Source organism: Triturus cristatus, chromosome 5_2 (assembly GCF_964204655.1).
Source record: "Triturus cristatus chromosome 5_2, aTriCri1.1, whole genome shotgun sequence".
In the NCBI taxonomy this organism is placed as follows: domain Eukaryota; kingdom Metazoa; phylum Chordata; class Amphibia; order Caudata; family Salamandridae; genus Triturus; species Triturus cristatus.
In genome coordinates, this window is record NC_140588.1 from 514287346 (window position 1) to 514306095 (window position 18750).

An 18750-nucleotide genomic window follows, 5' to 3' on the forward strand; every position below is an offset into this window, starting at 1 on the left:
TATATAACAAGATTTAAAAACGCTGGGGGATTTACCCACCATCATAGTGCAAGATTTCCCTACATTGGTCTTTAGACCAAGTCCATTCATGAAGTCATTAAACCTTGTCAAAAGCTTCTTCAAGCCCACACTAGTTCTAGACATTAAAACACAATCATCTGCGTAAAGTAGTGCCAGGAGATTTCTGGTACCTATCTAGGGGGCATCCACGCTCCCATGAATAATGTAGCTTTCTAAATCATTAATATATAAACAAAATAAAAAAAGGTGCGGGAACGCAACCTTGGCGAACCCCACGAATCATTTTTATTGGGGCCGAGAGTTCACCATCTACACCATATCTGACCCTCCCCGTCATCTTGATGCATTGTGCCTAGAAAGTGGACGATAGATGGTTCAATGCCCATGTTGAACATTTTCTCCCACAATCTCCCTCTCTGCACCCAGTCAAAAGCAGACGTAAGGTGGTCCATGAACCCAAGAGGAAGAGATCTGGGCTTAGCTATTGTGTAGTTGCTTATGACCAGGTGCAAATTGACATTGTTCGATGGTTCACAGGCCCCTCCTGAACTCATATTGTATGTCCGAGAATTTCTCACTATCGGTTACCCAGGCCTCCAACTGCTCTAATATGACCCTGCCCATCAATTTATATGGGCCGATAACATTTTGGGTAAGACCTATTACCTTTTTTGAAAATAAGCACTATTATCACGGATTTCCATGATTCAGTAGGACCCTGAGCTGCTATACAATCTAGAATGTTAGTCAACAGAGGGAGCCATAAAGCAGGATTAGCTAAAAACAGATCTGCTGGGATACCGACCAATCTTTCGACCTCGTCAATCGTTGGATGAGCCAGCTCTAATGCCCTATAATTTAAATTAGTGTGCGGCTCGCCATTAGTACTGTATAGACAGGAAAATGTTCCACCCGCTCTTCAGTCATGATTGTAACATCAGTGCTGCTGTTGTGGGTACTCTTGAAAAAGTCTGAGTTAAGTTTTCCAAAAGAGTCTAGGGTCTTTACTTTGACAAGCTACATGCAGTTGTTCCCAAGCTTCTTTTCTTATGTCTGATTTACGTCTTCCTAGCGCCTGTTTATATTCAAATCAAAGTTTTACCACCAAATTATCTCGAGTTTTTTTTTCCAGTGCCTTAACAAGTTTATTGTGGGACTGTGAGCAGTCACTGTTAACCCCTTGTATGCCCATGACGAGCTGGATTCGTCATGGAGCACAGTCGCGCTGTGCCCATGACGAGTCCAGCTCGTCATGAGGCATATCCTAGGGAATCCCTCTGGTGCGGGCACCAGAGGGATTCCCTTTCGTGCAAAATAGCCTCGGGAGCTGGGGAAGAGCTTCCCCAGCACCAGAGGCCACCCCCTTCACTGCAATGACGATCGGCGCGCACGTTGCGCCGACTTCATTACAGTGAAAGTGAAACTGAAATGAGCAAAGAGGCTCAATTCAGGTTTCACTTTGTACGTGCTCAGGGGGCTATCTCCGCCCCCTGAGCACGTACAAACACGGGAGAGGTATCGTTGGAAAGGGGAGAATCTCCCCTTTCCAATGGTACCCCTCCCCAGTGGATCCCTGCTTGGGGATCGCCACAGGAGGGCGATCCCCAAGCAGGGATCCACCCACTAGACACCAGGGAGGGGGGAGCGGCCCCTTGGGCAAGGGCCTTTGCTCCCCCCTGTATATTTTGGCCGTTTTAGTCTTTTTGCCCCCCCTGGGGGGCAGATGGGGGCATTAGCCCCCAATCTGCCCCCCCCCGGGGGGGTAAAAAGCCCACTAGACACCAAGGAAGTTACATAAATAAATAGGGGTGGGGGCTGCCCAAAACGGGCAGGCCCATGCCCCCACCCCCCCTCAAATTACTACAGTCTTTCTGCCCCCCCCCCGGGGGGCAGATGGGGCATTGGCCCCTAATCTGCCCCTCCGGGGGGGGGGGGCAGAAAGCCCACTAAACACCAGGGATTAGTTTGTAGTTTTATTTTTAGGGTGGGGGCTGCCCGCAACGGGCAAGCCAATGCCCCCACCCACCACCATTACAGCCTTTCTGCCCCCCCTGGGGGGCAGATGGGGCATCGGCCCCCAATCTGCCTCCCTGGGGGGACAAAAAGCCCACTAGACACCAGGGAATTGTTAAAAAAAAAACAAATAGGGGTGGGGGCTGCCCAAAACGGGCAGACCCATACCCCCACCCCACCCCACCCCCCAATTATTAGTCTTTCTGCCCCCCCCCCCCCCTGGGTGGCAGATGGGGCATTGGCCCCTAATCTGCCCCTTCGGGGGGGACAGAAAGCCCACTAAACACCAGGGATTTTTTTGGCGCAATTGTTTTTAGGGTGTGGGCTGCCTGAAACGGGCACGCCAATGCCCCCACTCTCCCCCCCCCCCCCTCCACAAAAATGTCAGTCTTTCTGCCCCCCAGGAGGCAGATGGGAGCTGTAGCCCCAATCTGGCCCCCCCCGGGGGCGCAGAATGCCGACTAGAAACCATGGATTTTTTTGTTTTATTAGTGTAGGGGTAGGGGCTCCCCAAAATGGGCATGACAATACCCCACCCCCAGAGAAATTCCAGTCTTTCTGCCCCCCCGGGAGGGCAGATGGTGGCAGTGGCCCCTGATCTGCCCCCTGGGGGGGCAGAAAGCCCAGTAGGCGCCAGCGAGTATGCAGGCTTTTTTTATGCGTGGGGGTGGGGGCTACCCAAAATGGTCATACCAATGCCCCCACCCCCACAAAAAATAGCCACAGTCTTTCTGCCCCTTTAGGGGCATATCAGGATGAAACCCCCTTCCCCGATTCCCCCCCAGGGCGGCAGAAAGCCCACTGGGCTCCGATTTGTGTTTTTATTTTTTTTAAATTTTTTTGCAATGTGCATACCTGTGGATTTTGGGCCCTAGCGCAGTTGGCACGTAGGCAAACCTAGCAAAACTGTACATTCTTTAAAACTAGACACCGAGGGGAATCCTGGATGGGGTGACTTCACTGGCTCTCACCAGGTTCTCTTACCCAGAATCCATTGCAAACCTAAAAATGTGTTCAAAATAACACTTTTTCCTCACATTTCTTTGTCAGAAAGTTCTGGAATCTGCGTGGGTCCACAAAATTCCACCCACCCTGCGTTCCCCAAAGTCTTCAGAGAAAAATGGTACCTCACTTGCGTGGTAGGCATAGTGCCCGCGTCAGGCAAGGGCCCAAAACCTATTGAGGAGACATCAAAATTACCTATCACAAAACAACCTGGTTTTGCAAAGGGGGTCCTATTAGTTTTTGGCCCCGGGCTTGGCGGCCACCTAGGGAAACCTACCAAATCCACACATTTCTGAAAACTAGACACCCGGGGGATTCCAGGGAGGTATGGCTTGCGTGGATCCCCCAACGTTTCCTTACCCAGAATGCCCTGCAAACCTCAAATTTAGCTGAAAACATCACCTTTTTCACACATTTTTGTGTGGGAAAGTTGTGGCATCACCGGGCTGACACAAATTTCCTACCACCCAGCGGTCCCCCGGGTCTCCCGATTAAAAACGGTGCCTCACTCGTGTGGGAGGCCCAAGTACTCGCTACAGTCAAGGGCCCAAAACGTAGTGAGGCGCACTACGTTTAGGACCCTTGCCTGTTGAGGCGCACTACGTTTTGGGGCCTTGCCTGTCGCGGGTACTTGGGCCTCCCACACGAGTGAGGCACCGTTTTTATCGGGAGACCCGGGGGAACACTGGGTGGTAGGAAATTTGTGTCAGCCCGGTGATGCCTCAACTTTCCCACACAAAAATGTGTGAAAAAGGTGATGTTTTCAGCTAAATTTGAGGTTTGCAGGGAATTCTGGGTAAGGAAACGTTGGGGGATCCACGCAAGCCATACCTCCCTGGAATCCCCCGGGTGTCTAGTTTTCAGAAATGTGTGGGTTTGGTAGGTTCCCCTAGGTGGCCGCTGAGCACCGGGCCAAAAACCCAGGTGACCCCCCTTGCAAAACCAGGTCGTTTTGAGGTAGGCAATTTTCATGTCGCCTCAATACGTTTTGGGGCCTTGCCTGTCGCGGGTACTTGGGCCTCCCACACGAGTGAGGCACCGATTTTATCGGGAGACCCGGGGGAACGCTGGGTGGTAGGAAATTTGTGTCAGCCCGGAAATGCCTCAACTTTCCCACACAAAAATGTGTGAAAAAGGTGATGTTTTCAGCTAAATTTGAGGTTTGCAGGGGATTCTGGGTAAGGAAACGTTGGGGGATCCACGCAAGCCATGCCTCCCTGGAAGCACACGGGTGTCTAGTTTTCAAAAATGTATAGGTTTGCTAGGTTTCCCAAGGTGCCCGCAGAGCTAGGGTTCAAAAACTACAGCTAGACATTTTGCCAAAAAAGGGTCATTTTTCACTGCGAAATTGAGGTGATACCACGTTGCGTTTTGCGCAGTTTCCTGTCGCGGGCACTAGGCCGACCCACACAAGTGAGGTACCGTTTTTCTCGTAAGACTTTGGGGAACGCGGGGTGGGTGGAAATTTGTGGATCCACGCAGATTCCGGAACTTTCCACCACAGAAATGTGTGGAAAATGTGTTTTTTTGTAAATTTTTTAGGTTTGCAAGGGATTCTGGGTAACAGACCCTGGTGGGAGGCAGTCAAGTCACCCCATCCTGTATTCCCCTGGGTGTCTAGTTTTCAAAAATGTATAGGTTTGCTAGGTTTCCCAAGGTGCCCTCAGAGCTAGGGTTCAAAAACTAGAGCTAGGCACTTTGCCAAAAAAGGGTACATTTTCACTGCGATATTGAGTTGGGACCACGTTGCGTTTTGCGCCGTTTCCTGTCGCGGGCACTATGCCTACCCACACAAGTGAGGTACCATTTTTATCGGGAGACTTAGGGTAATTCAGTTTTGTAAAGGAACTGTTATTATCTATTGACTTTCGATGTATTTCTGCCTTCCAAATGAAAGATATTGTGTAAAAAAGTCATTCTAAAAAATGACTGATAATTCTCATGCTAGTATGAGTATCCCCAATTTCAGAAATGTGCAAATATCTACTGTTTCTAAACTCTATATTTTGTTCCCATTTCAGAAATACATAGGTGTCTTTCATACCGATTTTTCCATGTACACATTTTTACAGAATAATTACTATATACCCGGTACATAATAAAAATCCATTGCAAGTTGCTGCTCAGTTTTTGGCTCTGGGTTCGTCGGGTTCTTAGTGAACCTACAAGTCCTATATATCCCCACAACCAGTAATGTCCAGCGGATGTAATGGTATATTGCTTTCAAAGAACTGTCATAATTAGAAGAAGTTACAGGTGAAATCGTTGACACAAAAGGCTTTTTTCTTTTTTCAACTAATTTTTAATTTATCCTATATTTAACTGTTAGTTTCTATAAAAAAGCCTTGATAGATCTACACAAATGACCCCTTGCTGAATTCAGAATTTTGTCTTCTTCTCAAATGTATAGCTTTCCAGGATCCATTATTGCTTTTGTACCCATTTCTGCCATTAACTGGAAAGCGGTCAAAAGCACAAAAAATAACAAAATTAGGCTATGTCCCAGAAAAATGCCAAAACGGTGTAAAAAATGTTGGGTGTCTGACAAAAGTCTGGTATCCCCGAAAAGCTGGGAAAATGGTGATTCCAACCCCACAACCCCTTTTTTGATAACATTTGCAGGGAAAAACCCAGATGCTTTCATTTGCAGCCCGTTTTTCCAATTTTTCCGAAAAAACCCCAAAATTTGCTGTATTTTGGCTAATTTCTGTGACCCCTCTGGGAGAATCCACAAACCCTGAGTACCTTTAGAATCCCCATGATGTTGGAAGAAAAGGACGCAAATTTGGCGTGGATACCTTATGTGGTCAAAAAGTTACAGGGGTCTAAGCGCGCACTACCCCAAATAGTCAAAAAAGGGCGTGGCACAGGAGGGGATAAGGCCTGGCAGCGAAGGGGTTAAACCACTTGCTTTGCTTCTGAGGTCTTATTCTATGATCACTAGATAGGGCACCATTAATTGTCTCAGTTATTGCAGCAAAGGCTTTTAACATAGATGGTGGGTTTACACTGTCTTCCAGACAGTCTAAAACTTGGCTCATATTGGTGGTCCAGATCCGTTATAGGACGGATTCTGGGTTGACGGTGGACCACTTACGCAAAAGCCCCTTGTTTTTATCATAGGTTATGGGGCATAATTTTGTTGTCTCGGAAGGGTCCCCAGTTTCAATCTCTAAATAGAGGGATAATGGATAATGAGCACTAAAACAAACTTTAGGGATAGAAAAGGTCACAGATTGAGGTTTAAAATATTCAGAAAGCGTGATGACTTCAATTTAAATTCCCATAGCCTCTGCCCATGAATGAGACTAAATCGGTGCCTTCTGATTGAATAAGATCAGCAGTGAGAAAAAGAGAAAATGTTGAAATTAGTGAGTTACAAATATTCCCACACGGATTGTGGTGAAAGTGGCAGCCACCATCCCTGGCCCCATCTAATAAACAACATGCAGACTGCTTTGATAAGGGGTATAATTTGCAATTGAAATTGCCCCCACAAAGAACGATGAAATACGTATTTGTCTTCTGTATATGTCTGCATAATGAGTTCTCTAGATCTTCGGCAATAGTGGTATTTTTCGTATTAAAATTATTGTGATAGCAATTAACAATAATCAATGTCACAGTCTTTCTAAAGCTAATGTTAATAAGTTGAACGTGTGGTGAGTGGAGCTGGGTCTTACCTATTCTGCCTGACAGAGTTGTTGCTACCAGAGTTAATAAACCAACCTTAGAATGACCTCCCAGAGCTACATTGGCTGAAGTATATATGGAAACATAACCATTAATGTGAGCAGTCTCTCTCAACCAGGTTTCTTGTAAACATACAATACTGTAGCCACTTATAAATTCAAGCCATTGTTTACATTTCAATTTGTTAGGCAGGCCAGCAGTATTAAAAAAAGACTACCATAGACCGTTGTACCCTTATGACTACAAGATGTTTGCTTGATGCTTAAATGGGCCGTTGTCTCACTAACACCGTGGGGTTTCATAGCCATATTCGGGGGTGCCAAAGATTCGGCTTGCTCACATGGTGAAATGTTATTAGGTTCCATCAAAGCTATCATCGGTGAATCAAAAAGAATAGGGGTGCCAACATGTGGCGGGACAGTCTGTGCTAATCTTTCCAGACCACCTATGCTACCTTTAACAAAGCTCTGTTCTAAATCATGCTTGGTATGCCCATCGGATCCATGCACCACATCGTGTAGTCAGTATACATAATCAAGGGGAGAAAGCGATTTAGAAGTTGGAATGGCAAAATTATAAAAGGCATCACTTGTACAAAGTGGCCACACGGTCAGTTAGATGATCTAGTGTTGATAGACAGCCGTACTCACCGCTCACTGCAGTGGCGGAACACAAACAACCTGATAAAAGGGCATTTTTTTCTCGACCCTATTCCCCACATCATCCTGACAATGGACTCATCATTCACAGACTGGGGTGCTTACTTACAGAATGTCACATTCCAGGGTCTCCACATCCACTAGCTAGAGCTTCAAGCTGTTGACCCCGCATTGAAAACCTTCCTACCTCACCTAATAGGCAAAGTTGTCTTAGTCCGGATGGACAATATGACAACCATGTACTATGTACAAAAACGGGGAGGGACTCACTTTTTACTGGTATCACTCCTATCTCGGACCATTTGGTTTTGAGCTCTACATCAAAGCATTCATCTCCTAGCAGAAAACCTCCCAGGAACGGACAACGATTTTGCTGACCTCCTCAAAAGGATGTGGCAACAAGACTATGAGTGGGAACTTCACCCCAAAGTCCTCCTCCCTTGCTTCCACAAGTGGGGGATTCCACAAATAGAACTGTTAGCAACCACAGATAACTCAAAATGCCCAGTCTTCGCCTCCAGGTTCCCCCACCCACTATCCAAGGGCAATTCTCTATGGATGAATTGGTCAGGGATATTTAACTACGCTTTCCGCCTCTCCCTCGTCTTCAGTTTCTGTTTCGGAAGCTCAGGCAAACATCCCTCACATTCCTACTAGTAGCTTCCACCTGGGCGTGACAGTCCTAGTTTACAACACTACTTGAACTCTCAGGAGAGCCACACGAGAAGCTTCCTCTCAACCCGCCATCCTCACTCAGAACTATGGAGAAATCAGGCACCCAAATCCCAGGGAACTCAACCTAGCAGTTTGGTTCCCGAGGTCACAGAATTTGGTTATTTGAATTTCCAATCAGAATATATGACCATTTTCAAAGAAGTTTGTAAGCATGCTATGCAGCCAAATGGAAAATTGTGTCTGTTAGTCATACTAACCGTATCAATCCATATAATGCTACAGTACAAAACATTGTTTGTTACCTTCTACATTTACAACTCTCTGGCCTTGCGTTCCCTTACATGCAATTACATCTCGCCTCAGTGTCCGCCTATCTACGAAAGGAAAAACACTTCTCTTTGTTTGAAGTACCAGTCATCAAATCTTCTATGGAAGACCTTAAGCGGGTGATTCCACCTGTAGTTCCCTATGCACCTACTTGGAATCTTAATATCATTCTCACAAGACTGATGGGTCCACCATTTGAACCACTGCATAATTGTGCTCTCCAATTCCTGTCTTGGAAGGTTGCTTTTTTAATTGCCATCACTTCACTTAGACGTGTTGGTGCACTCCAGGCACCAACCCTAGAGGAACAGAGACTTTTTACGGCATGGGAAAAGTGGGCTCTGGCCCAGGGCCCCAGCCTTTCAGGGGGCCCCCCTGATAGAGCCAGCTCTGTTTTACAGAGAGTCTTACCCTGATGACCTTGAGTAATTAATAAACGGATTGTTTTAAATACAGTTTTCCTTTGATTTATTTTTATTGTGGGTCATGTGCGAGTGTCTATTTTGGACATTTTGCCAAGAAATGTTGTGTTTGTTGCATGCAAAATCCAGCTGCTGTGTTATTGAAAACACATATCACTATCCCTGAATATTAGTTGTAAACACATTTAGAATTTGGATGAGTGAGCCTGTGCATGGTCATTGACCTGCCAAGAGAGGGGATGAAAGAGCTAGTATTGGATCATAAATTCAAAACTGTACAGACCAGGGGCTTCAAAATATGTTTGGCCCATGGCCCCCAAATCCTTAAGATGTCCCTGTAGAAGAACCCTTCTTCCAACTACACAGGGATAGGGTGGTTCTCGGCACCAGCTCAAAATTCCTTCCAAAGGTGGTCTCCCTGTTCTACCTTAACCAATCAGTTGAGTTACCTGTATTCTTTCCTCAACCACCCAGTTGCGGAAAGGGCTCTTCCTACATTAGATCTTAAGAGCTCTGATGTATTACAGTGACAGAACTAAAGACTTCCGAAAGACTAAACAACTGTTTGCTCCCCGCATTCCCCCATGCCCCCCCCTCCCAACCGGGGTAAAGAAAAGCCCATATCCAAATCTGGCATTGCCCGATGGATAATTAAAATGCATTCAAACATGCTATGTCAATGCCAAAAGGACATTACAGCGCCTCCTACAGCACACTCGACTCACAAAATAGGGGCTTCCATGGTTTTCCTAGGCAATATCCCGGTACCTCATATATGTAGAGCAGCTACATGGTCTACACCACACACTTTAAGCATGTGTGGATGCCGTAGCATGCTAACAAGCTGTTGTAGGTCAGGCAGTGCTACATACACTTTTTCAAACAACTGCAACACCCACAGGTTAGCCAGTGCTTTTGTAGGGCACTGCTTTACAGTCTATGCAAAGCATGTGTATCTATAGCAACACATGCCTCCAACAGATTGTTACCCTGTAAGCATCTGTTCTTGGCATGTAGGGCTGTTGAGTCACATGCTCCCACCCTCGTCCCCATACACCTTGGCCATTGCAGTTCCTTTTTTACCTTTACAAATGCATGGACATCTTTATTGATACTTTCTTATACTTCATTCTCACCCACCTGTGTGAATACAATCTAACAATGGAGTTGATGCCCAAGCGCACTATTACAAAGAGGAAGAGTCACTTTACTGCGTGATTCAAAAGACTTCTTTGAAGAAAAACAACTTGCACACATCCGGACCCAACACTAGATGGCAGGAGTATGCAAAGCATGTGAATCTACAGCACTACATGCTAAGAACAGATGCTTAAAGGGTAAGTAACATAACCCTTTCTCTACATGGATGAATGGAAGTCATGGATGGATGGAGGGTGGTGTTCCCTTAGCTAAGCCTTGTCAACATGAACGTGTGTTTCAGTGAATTCATGATAGTTGAAGTAGTGCAGTCCCTACAGTATTCTTACGAAAATGTCATTAGAGTAGTCTTAACATTGCTGCTCCTGCTAATGTGTTTATCAAACAAGACCCCTACAACTATGCTGTGGCAAAGCAATCGGTTGTACTTCATTAAGGAATTGTCTTACCTCTTCAAGGTGTCATTTTGAGAATTTATCTCCCAAAAGTGTTCCTTTGAAAAACAAGTGCAGATAGATATGTTAATATAATATAGCAACACAAAAAGATGATGGTCGGAATGCTGAGTATTGTCAAACATTAACCCCCTAGTCACAGATCTGGGTTAAATCCATTGTTTTATTGCTCACCATGCAACCCCAGTTTGGACCCAGCGATATGCAAATTAGTCTTGACTCGGCTCCCCATGGGAACAGTCTGCCCGAACTGCCAAGCCAGGTACTCCCCTGGACCAGAAAACAAGCATCCAGGACCTCTTTCTGGGTATCACCCCTCATAAGTCTGGCTAGCTTGAATCCAGTGGCATAGCAAGCACGGGACCCACGCCTGGGCATATCCTTTCAGCATTTTATCCATCATCTTTTTGCATAGCTGTAGTCACAATGTGTTCCATTCTTAATCGCCCCAGTGTATTCGTTTTTAGGCCTGGTGACACCCCAAGGGCGTACAGGCCCCAGCCGCCAGTTGCTCAAATCGATCAGCATTACGCAGAAACCACCCCTAAGAGACCATCTGGTGATACTACTAGTAACGGGGATCTAGTATTTTTATTTAATCTACTAGCGCCTCCCAAGCCCTGGCCAAATCAAACTAACCTTGGACACACCGGGCTTCTCAAAGCAATACTACACTTTAATATCCTGCCCACCTTTCCTGCTGTCTGCACCATGCCACTCTGGGTCCCCCAGGAGCCCTCCAATTCCTAATGATTTCTTGCTTTGCTTGAAAAATGGCCAGATCCTGGAAACCCATCTATGGCCCTGGACCTAGCAGCGTGTGGAAACCAGCTTATACTGTAAAACGGTCATAAATACATATTTTTTAATTTTGATCATAGTAACTGTAGTAGATAACGTCTCTTTCAGTGGAAATGTTGGAAATTAGGTTGGAAAGCTGTCACTGGTGACAGTAGTTAGTCCGAATTCCATCAATTTTTGAGCTGACTTTATTTTCCTCTCTTTTGTTACTATTGACCTTAATTTTCCTCTTTCCTTTTCCTCTTCCTCTACTTCTTCTTCCCCTGTCTACTACAGGCAAATCAGCAAATGCAGCAGAAACTTGAATCCATTTCGAGGGAGGTATTTGACCTCCAGGAGACAGTTAATTGGAAAGATAAAAAAATTGGGGTATGAGAATAATCAATCGCAGCGTTAGAACAGGCAGATGCAACCTTATTTATCAGTAGACTGATACACCTAGTTGGACGCCAGTGTGCACTATGCATCCTTTACTGTCCATGCCGTATGTCTAATCATGAGTATGTATTTAATGACCTCCTAACATTAGCTGTAAATATTCAAGATTAATTTTGAGTAGTTATTTTAAGAAAAATGTGGTGTACACCTTCATAAACGTTCCCACATTTTATTTTGAATTAGCTTAGTTTTCAATTTTGTCAAACCCATGACCTCTGAATTAGTCCTATCACCATTAACGCATCTAAGGACACTCTATCTGACTTGCCACAGTCATGAGGTTCACTGAACCAGAAGCTTTGCATATATTGAAAATACTCTTACAGTGCTGAACATAGCCACTCACTTACAAAAATTATCGATTGTTATTTCTGCAGACCCCAATATACTTGCAAGTTCTCCTCATTGCAGTGAAGTAGATTAGCTTGTTTGTACAATGTGTAATATCAGTCTATAGATAAATAGCACGCATGGCTGATTTATTTATTTATTTTAAACGGTTTAATATTTTTCATAGTTTGAAATGCACGCATCCATTGCTTTTACATTTGTGAGTAAATCTTTCAAAACTAACACAACTAATTTGCCTTTTTGTATATGATAGTCATTGTGATACACTTCCTTAATAGCATAGAATACGTACTAGAAAGTCTCAGCTTTTTCATCGCAACATGTGCTTTAGATTGATTCATCAGTAAATGACTTAGTGTAGACTTTTGTTCTTTGCACATAAATGACTCACATTTTTCAAGAACGTCTTGTATGCCTTGTTCTTCTAGAATTTCAACGGAATAAATTAGAGGAACAGTTATAGCAAGCAGGTCAAAATGTATAACTAATTTCTGACTATCAAGACACAGATATAAAAGCAATTAAACATGGAATGTCTCCATTAGACTATGTAGGGTAAATTGTGTAGGAGCTAAACTTGTTCTTTTGTTGACATTGTTTGTTCATCAAAATATGAGGTTACCCCTAATATTTCAGAATTACATTCTTTTCTATTAACTATTAATTGTGTTAACATTGCTGAGCTCTGTTTTTCATGTTAATGCCTCGAATTGGCTAAGAAAAGGCAAACTACATCAATGACTATGTTATAGAGATTTGATTCTGGCCAAACTAAACTTAAAAATATCACAGGTCTGACTTTACCTTCTGACATCTTGTACCTTTAGCGGACATCGTGTGGACAGCAGAGTATACAATCAGAGTATAGTACATTCTAGTTCCTTTTGCATTAAGAATATGATGATTATAATGTTCATGTACAATGATTGTCAAATTTCTCTTTGATCCTTTGTCTTCCCATTTTTATGGCCTTTTAACTAAAGAGGACTCTGTGTTTGGATGGAAGCTGGCCCATTGTGTTCACCAATGTGAGGAGTCTATACTTCCTTAAACTATTATGTCTTCCGATTCGTGCAATGCAGGATCTTGTTAGAGTAATAGTGGAAAATGATACATGAATTGGGGGAAATAACATTACTACATTTCAGCATGTGATCAGTGGTGACCAGAATGCTTGAAGTCATGCATAATGTCCTAGGTTTGGTACAGGAGACAACTGCAAGTAGAGCAGCATACAAGAGTGGATGTAGAAGTAACAATTGGAAAGAACTGCAAGGGAAAGATTGATATGACACAACATTGAGAAGTACAGGAATAGGTGAGAAAAGTACAAGATTCACTGTTGATTGGCCATTAGAAAGTCATGCTGTACACTTAAATGCCACTTATAAGACGGTGGAGAACTGTTTCTAGCAAGCAAAATACTAGTTTGAATACACACAAAAAGAATTCTTTTTTCATGCTACCCCATTTTTTTTAATTATGTTTTTATCCAAATCACCACATTATCTGATTTCTATAGTTTGTTCATAAAAAACTTAAGTTATTCTTTATGCAAGAATGTCTTGGGAGTTTTAGGATGTACAATGTATTACATTAACTATCCATGTCAGCTATTAAATCTTATAGTTTAATATGTTAACCATTATCCATGTCTCCCCTTGCTTTTAATACTCTCCTTTGAAAGGGCAAGATAATCTCTTCCAAGAAAACCATCCTACCTATGTCACAAAAGCGGATAAGAGGGATGAATTGATCTCATTGTTTGACAGTTCTCAGGAAGTTTATACAGTAGATAAATATTACACTAATATTTGTAATTGTATTTAAAAAGATATAAATACTGTTTTGTATCCCTAATGTAACTGTCGGGATTCAGTAAAAAGTAAGTATAAATTGAGATCTTATGTAGAAAATACTGTTGTGAAATTGTTTCAGATTTTGTTCTATCCTGTCTTTGGTAGTACATTTAAGGTCGCATTCTCTCCATTTTACTTGGCAAATATCACTTAGCCTTAATTTGTATGTTGCTCTCAGTTGCTTCCCTTGATTTGCAGCAGGAAATCAGTGACACATTGTTTTGCTTTTTTCTAGCACTAGCTCTGAATGATTTCTTTGATCATGTGTAGCTAGAAGGCAAGCTAGACACCTGAAAAGTGCTCCCTAGACGCCCTTCTGAATTTGATGGAATTCTTCTTTGCAGTGGAGATGAAGGGGCTGCATGTTCCACGTCTTATTAGCTAGAGAAAATATCTTATTGCGGTAGTGGCTCTTTTAAACTTTAGTTCTACTAATAGTATTTGGTTCACAGAATGCACATTGCATTATTAGATTTTGCACAAAAGTGGCGTGGCCTTTATGGTTTGTACCCTGGCAAGTGTCTTAAATTTCGATCTTATAAATATTTAAAGCCAGTGCAGATGCATCATGCTTGAAGTGACCCAATCCCTGTTTTCATTTGCCAGACAGCTTAGGCTACTGGAATTTCTGTAGGTGTGGCATTAGCTGTAATGGTATAGTTCAAATATACCTTTGCAAAAACCTGTCCTTAATACAGCTGACCAAATTAGGGTAACTTTGCCAGGCTTGTGCTTTGCATAAATCAAAATATGAATAGTCTTATTTATGTTTCTTGCTGTTCTAAGGCAATTACAAGTAACTTCCACCTTAGAAGTGGTTAAACCACACTAGCAGTACATAATGTCATGGAATCAGCAACTTGAAAATATTAAACGACAGTTCTAACAACCTTTTTAGTCAGCCTCCTTGAATCATTCATATCCCCGATATTAAGCAGTTTTTAGAGAGATTAAGAAAATCGTGTTTCTACTTGTCCCTTATTTTTTAAACCTGATTTGTATTGTCTGCAGGGAGGGCAACTGCATCCCGGATTTGTTTATGAAGTGGAAAAATCCATGCAGACTGCCTTTATCACAAACTCTTTTTTCTATCTGGTAGAGAATTTAGTGTACCACGGATGGTGAATGGGTGATTGCCACACTTATTCCAAATGACTATTCTAGAAAAAATGGCTAGGTGACATGGCATGATCTGACTTGCATGTGCGTTCTATTTTTATAAGGGAAAAATGGGATGGTGCTAACTGTGTAGTTAGAAACTGGTTCTGTCTCTAAAGACTTGCATATCTAAAGTAGTAACTGCTAAGAAGTCATCGAATACATCCACTATTGTGATCTCTTTGAGTTGTGCCAAAGGAAGTACCCCTTTGGTGTGATCTTTTAGGCCAAGAGACAGGTTGAAATTGGAAGGGCATCAATCCACGGTGAGCTGTCTTTGCCTTAGGGCTATGAGGTGCAGAAGGTTGAAACATTTAGGAAGTGCTTGAGGAACTGATGATATACTATGGTTAGCCTCCTGGAGTCTCATATATAAAAAAAACAGCAACTCAAGACCATATTGGCTATCGCATGGGGAAATTAAGGGCATTTAAATTATAGAGGTAAAAGACATGCAGAATGGTTAGATTGAATGTGTGCATGCATAAGGGGATGATCTGGTGCAAATGCCTGGGAGAGCATGAATTAGGTTAAATTATTTTGTGCCGGGAGAAAAGTGAGTAAAAGGAAGATTAAATAGAATATATTGGCTACAGACATGTTCTACGCATCACAAGGCTCAATTTGTCTCCAAATGTGTATGTAGAAACATGTTATCCTGTACAACTGTATCCCAAACACTGAGCGACTGTTATCCTGAAAGTGATTTATCACTTGAACAGCCAAATGACCTAGAATTGCATAATATCCCTAAGCATGAGTGCAAGTGGGTCCTCTGTTGTTTTGAACCATTCCAAGAATTCTGAAGTTTGTGTTGTGAGACTACATTCACAAGTTTTTTTAGCTGTAGTCCATTTTAGACCAGGAAGTCATCCGTATGGTGAGCTGTATTGTTACTGGAGGACTGCAGACAGGCTGGTTTTAGAAACAATCCAAAATTTTATTCACAAGTTAAATTTAGATTCAAAGATTCTCTTGGATTCATTTATAGAGTTGTGACTATCCTGTAAACCTCACCGTGTGAAGTTGGATACCTCCACAGTGTTTACCGTCTTCAAACTGATATCTTTTGAGGAACACTAGGAAAGAAATGTACCAGCTCTGTTTTATTTTTTCTTGCATGATTTGTACTACTCATACTTGGAAATCTGTCCTAACTTACTGTGTCTCTCTGAGCTGAAGCTTCCCTCAGGAGTCTAGGGATCCAGAACGGAAGAGTGGGTGTTGGGGGGGGGGGGGGCTCTCTCAGAGAGTTGGTGTTTTATCTGATTCATTGCCAACATTTCATGGTGAAATCAGTTATATTTTTGCCCTTCACTGTGATGAATATTTACAGTTGCATCACAATGAGGATGTCCAAAGTATGTCTAAATGGGGGAAGAGAAAGATTTTTCTCTGCACCCAACGTTGCTTTTTAAGATTCCCTTGATGGGGGTTTAGATGTTTTATAACATAAAATCCATTGTAGTTATTCCATCAAGAGGAAGATTTTGAAACATTTCATGGTATTTAGGTACTACCCCTCAAATGACTGTTAAACTATATATTTAGCTGTTTCTTCTGCCCATATTCTGTAGATCCATTGCCGATGCTTTTATGGACCACTCTTTGAAATAGCAATGTGTGTAACATTAAGGATTTTTGGTATTACAACGATGTTGGCAACTGTTGAGAAGTGTCGCTGTCTGTGCTTTAGAAAGATTTCTAAGGAGGTTGACAATCTTGTTGGGACCGGATAGTTGCCAGTTATTCATGAGACTTGTTGCAGCTTTTTATATAACTCATTACTCTTGCTTCCAGATCAGGCCCAATTCCGACCTTTTCGAAGGTAGTGCTTTCTACGACACTCACACTTTCAGGCACATGTTGTATATCCATTTGCCATATTAAAAATTTGAAATGCAACTACCTTTTCTTGGTATCAGATGATGGCCCTTACTGATTTTGCAACTCCGTTAGAAATGGAAAGAAGAATAGTTACTTGCATGATTAGTGTGTGTGGTTGGTATTTTTTATGGCTGTTATAGTTATTGGCACCTGTGAAATGTGATAATTGGTAGTCTTTTCGACATTTGTTGGTTTAGAATGCCTAGATTTACTATTTACGGTTGCTTTAAGAACAAGGACAGTGTTTAATTTGGAATGTGTCTGGTCCCTTTTCTCTTATTGTTTATTTTACCGACGTATTTCCTAGTAGCTCAAATAAACTGTCCATTACCTGAAACCCTAGTCAGTCCTTTCCTCGACGTACATGGGTTGTCAAAACCAGATCTGAAAATAGACCAGTGTGCCTCCCAAAGTGCTTTTCTCTGATTTTTCTTCTTTCTTCTCATCCAACACAGTTGACCTAACTTGATTGTTTTGATGTAAAATATTCTGAGAATCAATTCTCAATTAAATTGGTGGTGCACACGCTTGCCTGCTTGCTTCTAGATAGTTGCTGGTTTGTGTGCACAGTTTTTCTAACATTCGCATGGTTTCCCACATCCATTCTATCTGCATGTACCTGTATTCTTTTTCTTTTCCTACTATTTATCACTTGATTTTCCTCTGCCGTTGTTTCCTTTGCTTCCTGCCTGTACCCAGGCCCTAGAGAGGCAGAAGGAGTACTTTGACTGCATTAGGAATGAGCGGGACGAACTCAAAAATGAGTTGCTCGACCTGAAAGAAAAAGTGAAGATTGGAGAGGTACTGTATCTGAGCGCACGCTGTGAAAAGGTGGGAAGGGGATGCGCGCAAATTGAAAACCTGGGGAGTAATATGATTATTTAAAACCATTGAAACAATAGTTTTTCTACTCAGATTGTTTTATAGTAGCAGTACGTTCTGCATAGTGGAAGGCTAGCATGTCTCTTTGGTATGAAGGCTTAATTTTAATGACAGATTTCCTGGCCTTGCATTTTATTTTTGTGAACAATCTTCTGTTTTATTTCCCTCCAGAAACATGGGTTAGTTATCATCCCCGACGGCACGCCGAATGGTGATCTTAACCACGAGCCTGTGGTTGGTGCAATCACTGTGGTGTCACAGGAAGCTGCTCATGTTTTGGAATCTGCAGGCGAGGGGCCTTTAGGTAAAACTAACTTGATTACTATAACACGTGCGCCTGAATGCTACAACTGGTTTGTACAGAGTGCCTGCTGTGTTCACCGTTGCACTTTTTAGGTCTCGCCTGGCGTAGGCTGCACGCATGCGCCGTCTGGCTGGCGAGATTTAATGATATGGGGATTTTTTTAGTAAAGGGCATTAAGCCCCGCCCCTCTTTTCCATTGGCTGGCGTCAGCGTTTATGCTAAACGGTGGCCAGCTATTGGAAAAGAGCTGTTGGTGATGTATTTGCTTGGCTTTCTAGGCCGTCCCATTTGGACGGGCTTGTCTGCCTTGCTTTTGTCGTGAAAGGTTTCTTATCTTTATGGGGCCAAACACATGGCCCCATAAAGATAAGAAGAAACCTTTTAGCAGGCGAGGCCGTCCAAGTGGGACGGCAGAAAAAGCGAAATGAAAAAATATTATGGGAGCGCTTGTTAGAATTTCCCCCTCACTTGCCTGCTCTAAAATGTTGCCACCTATGCATTCATCCATGAACATCCTAGCCCCGCTCTGTATGTGTAGACGGCCGACTTTGTTGCTGGAAACCAGGGTTCGAGCCTCGGGGTCGCGTTCACATCCTGTGATTCTGGGCAGATCACTTAATCTCCCCCTGCCTGAATATGTAA

The 18750-nt window shown here is 43.0% G+C and overlaps 1 protein-coding gene across 14 annotated transcripts in view; it reads left to right on the forward strand.

Annotated features, from left to right (window-relative positions):
* The window catches only part of LRRFIP2 (LRR binding FLII interacting protein 2), a 412043-nt gene that overhangs the window by 300621 nt on the left and 92672 nt on the right, over nucleotides 1–18750 (forward strand). For 11 of the 14 annotated variants that reach the window (XM_085607555.1, XM_085607540.1, XM_085607545.1 and 8 more), the window contains 3 exons: nucleotides 11506–11598; nucleotides 17622–17723; nucleotides 17976–18108. In XM_085607555.1, the coding sequence (XP_085463681.1) occupies nucleotides 11506–11598; nucleotides 17622–17723; nucleotides 17976–18108 (328 nt within the window). The remainder of the gene's footprint in view (nucleotides 1–11505; nucleotides 11599–17621; nucleotides 17724–17975; nucleotides 18109–18750) is intronic. The other 3 variants (XM_085607556.1, XM_085607550.1, XM_085607552.1) reach the window with 1 other exon arrangement.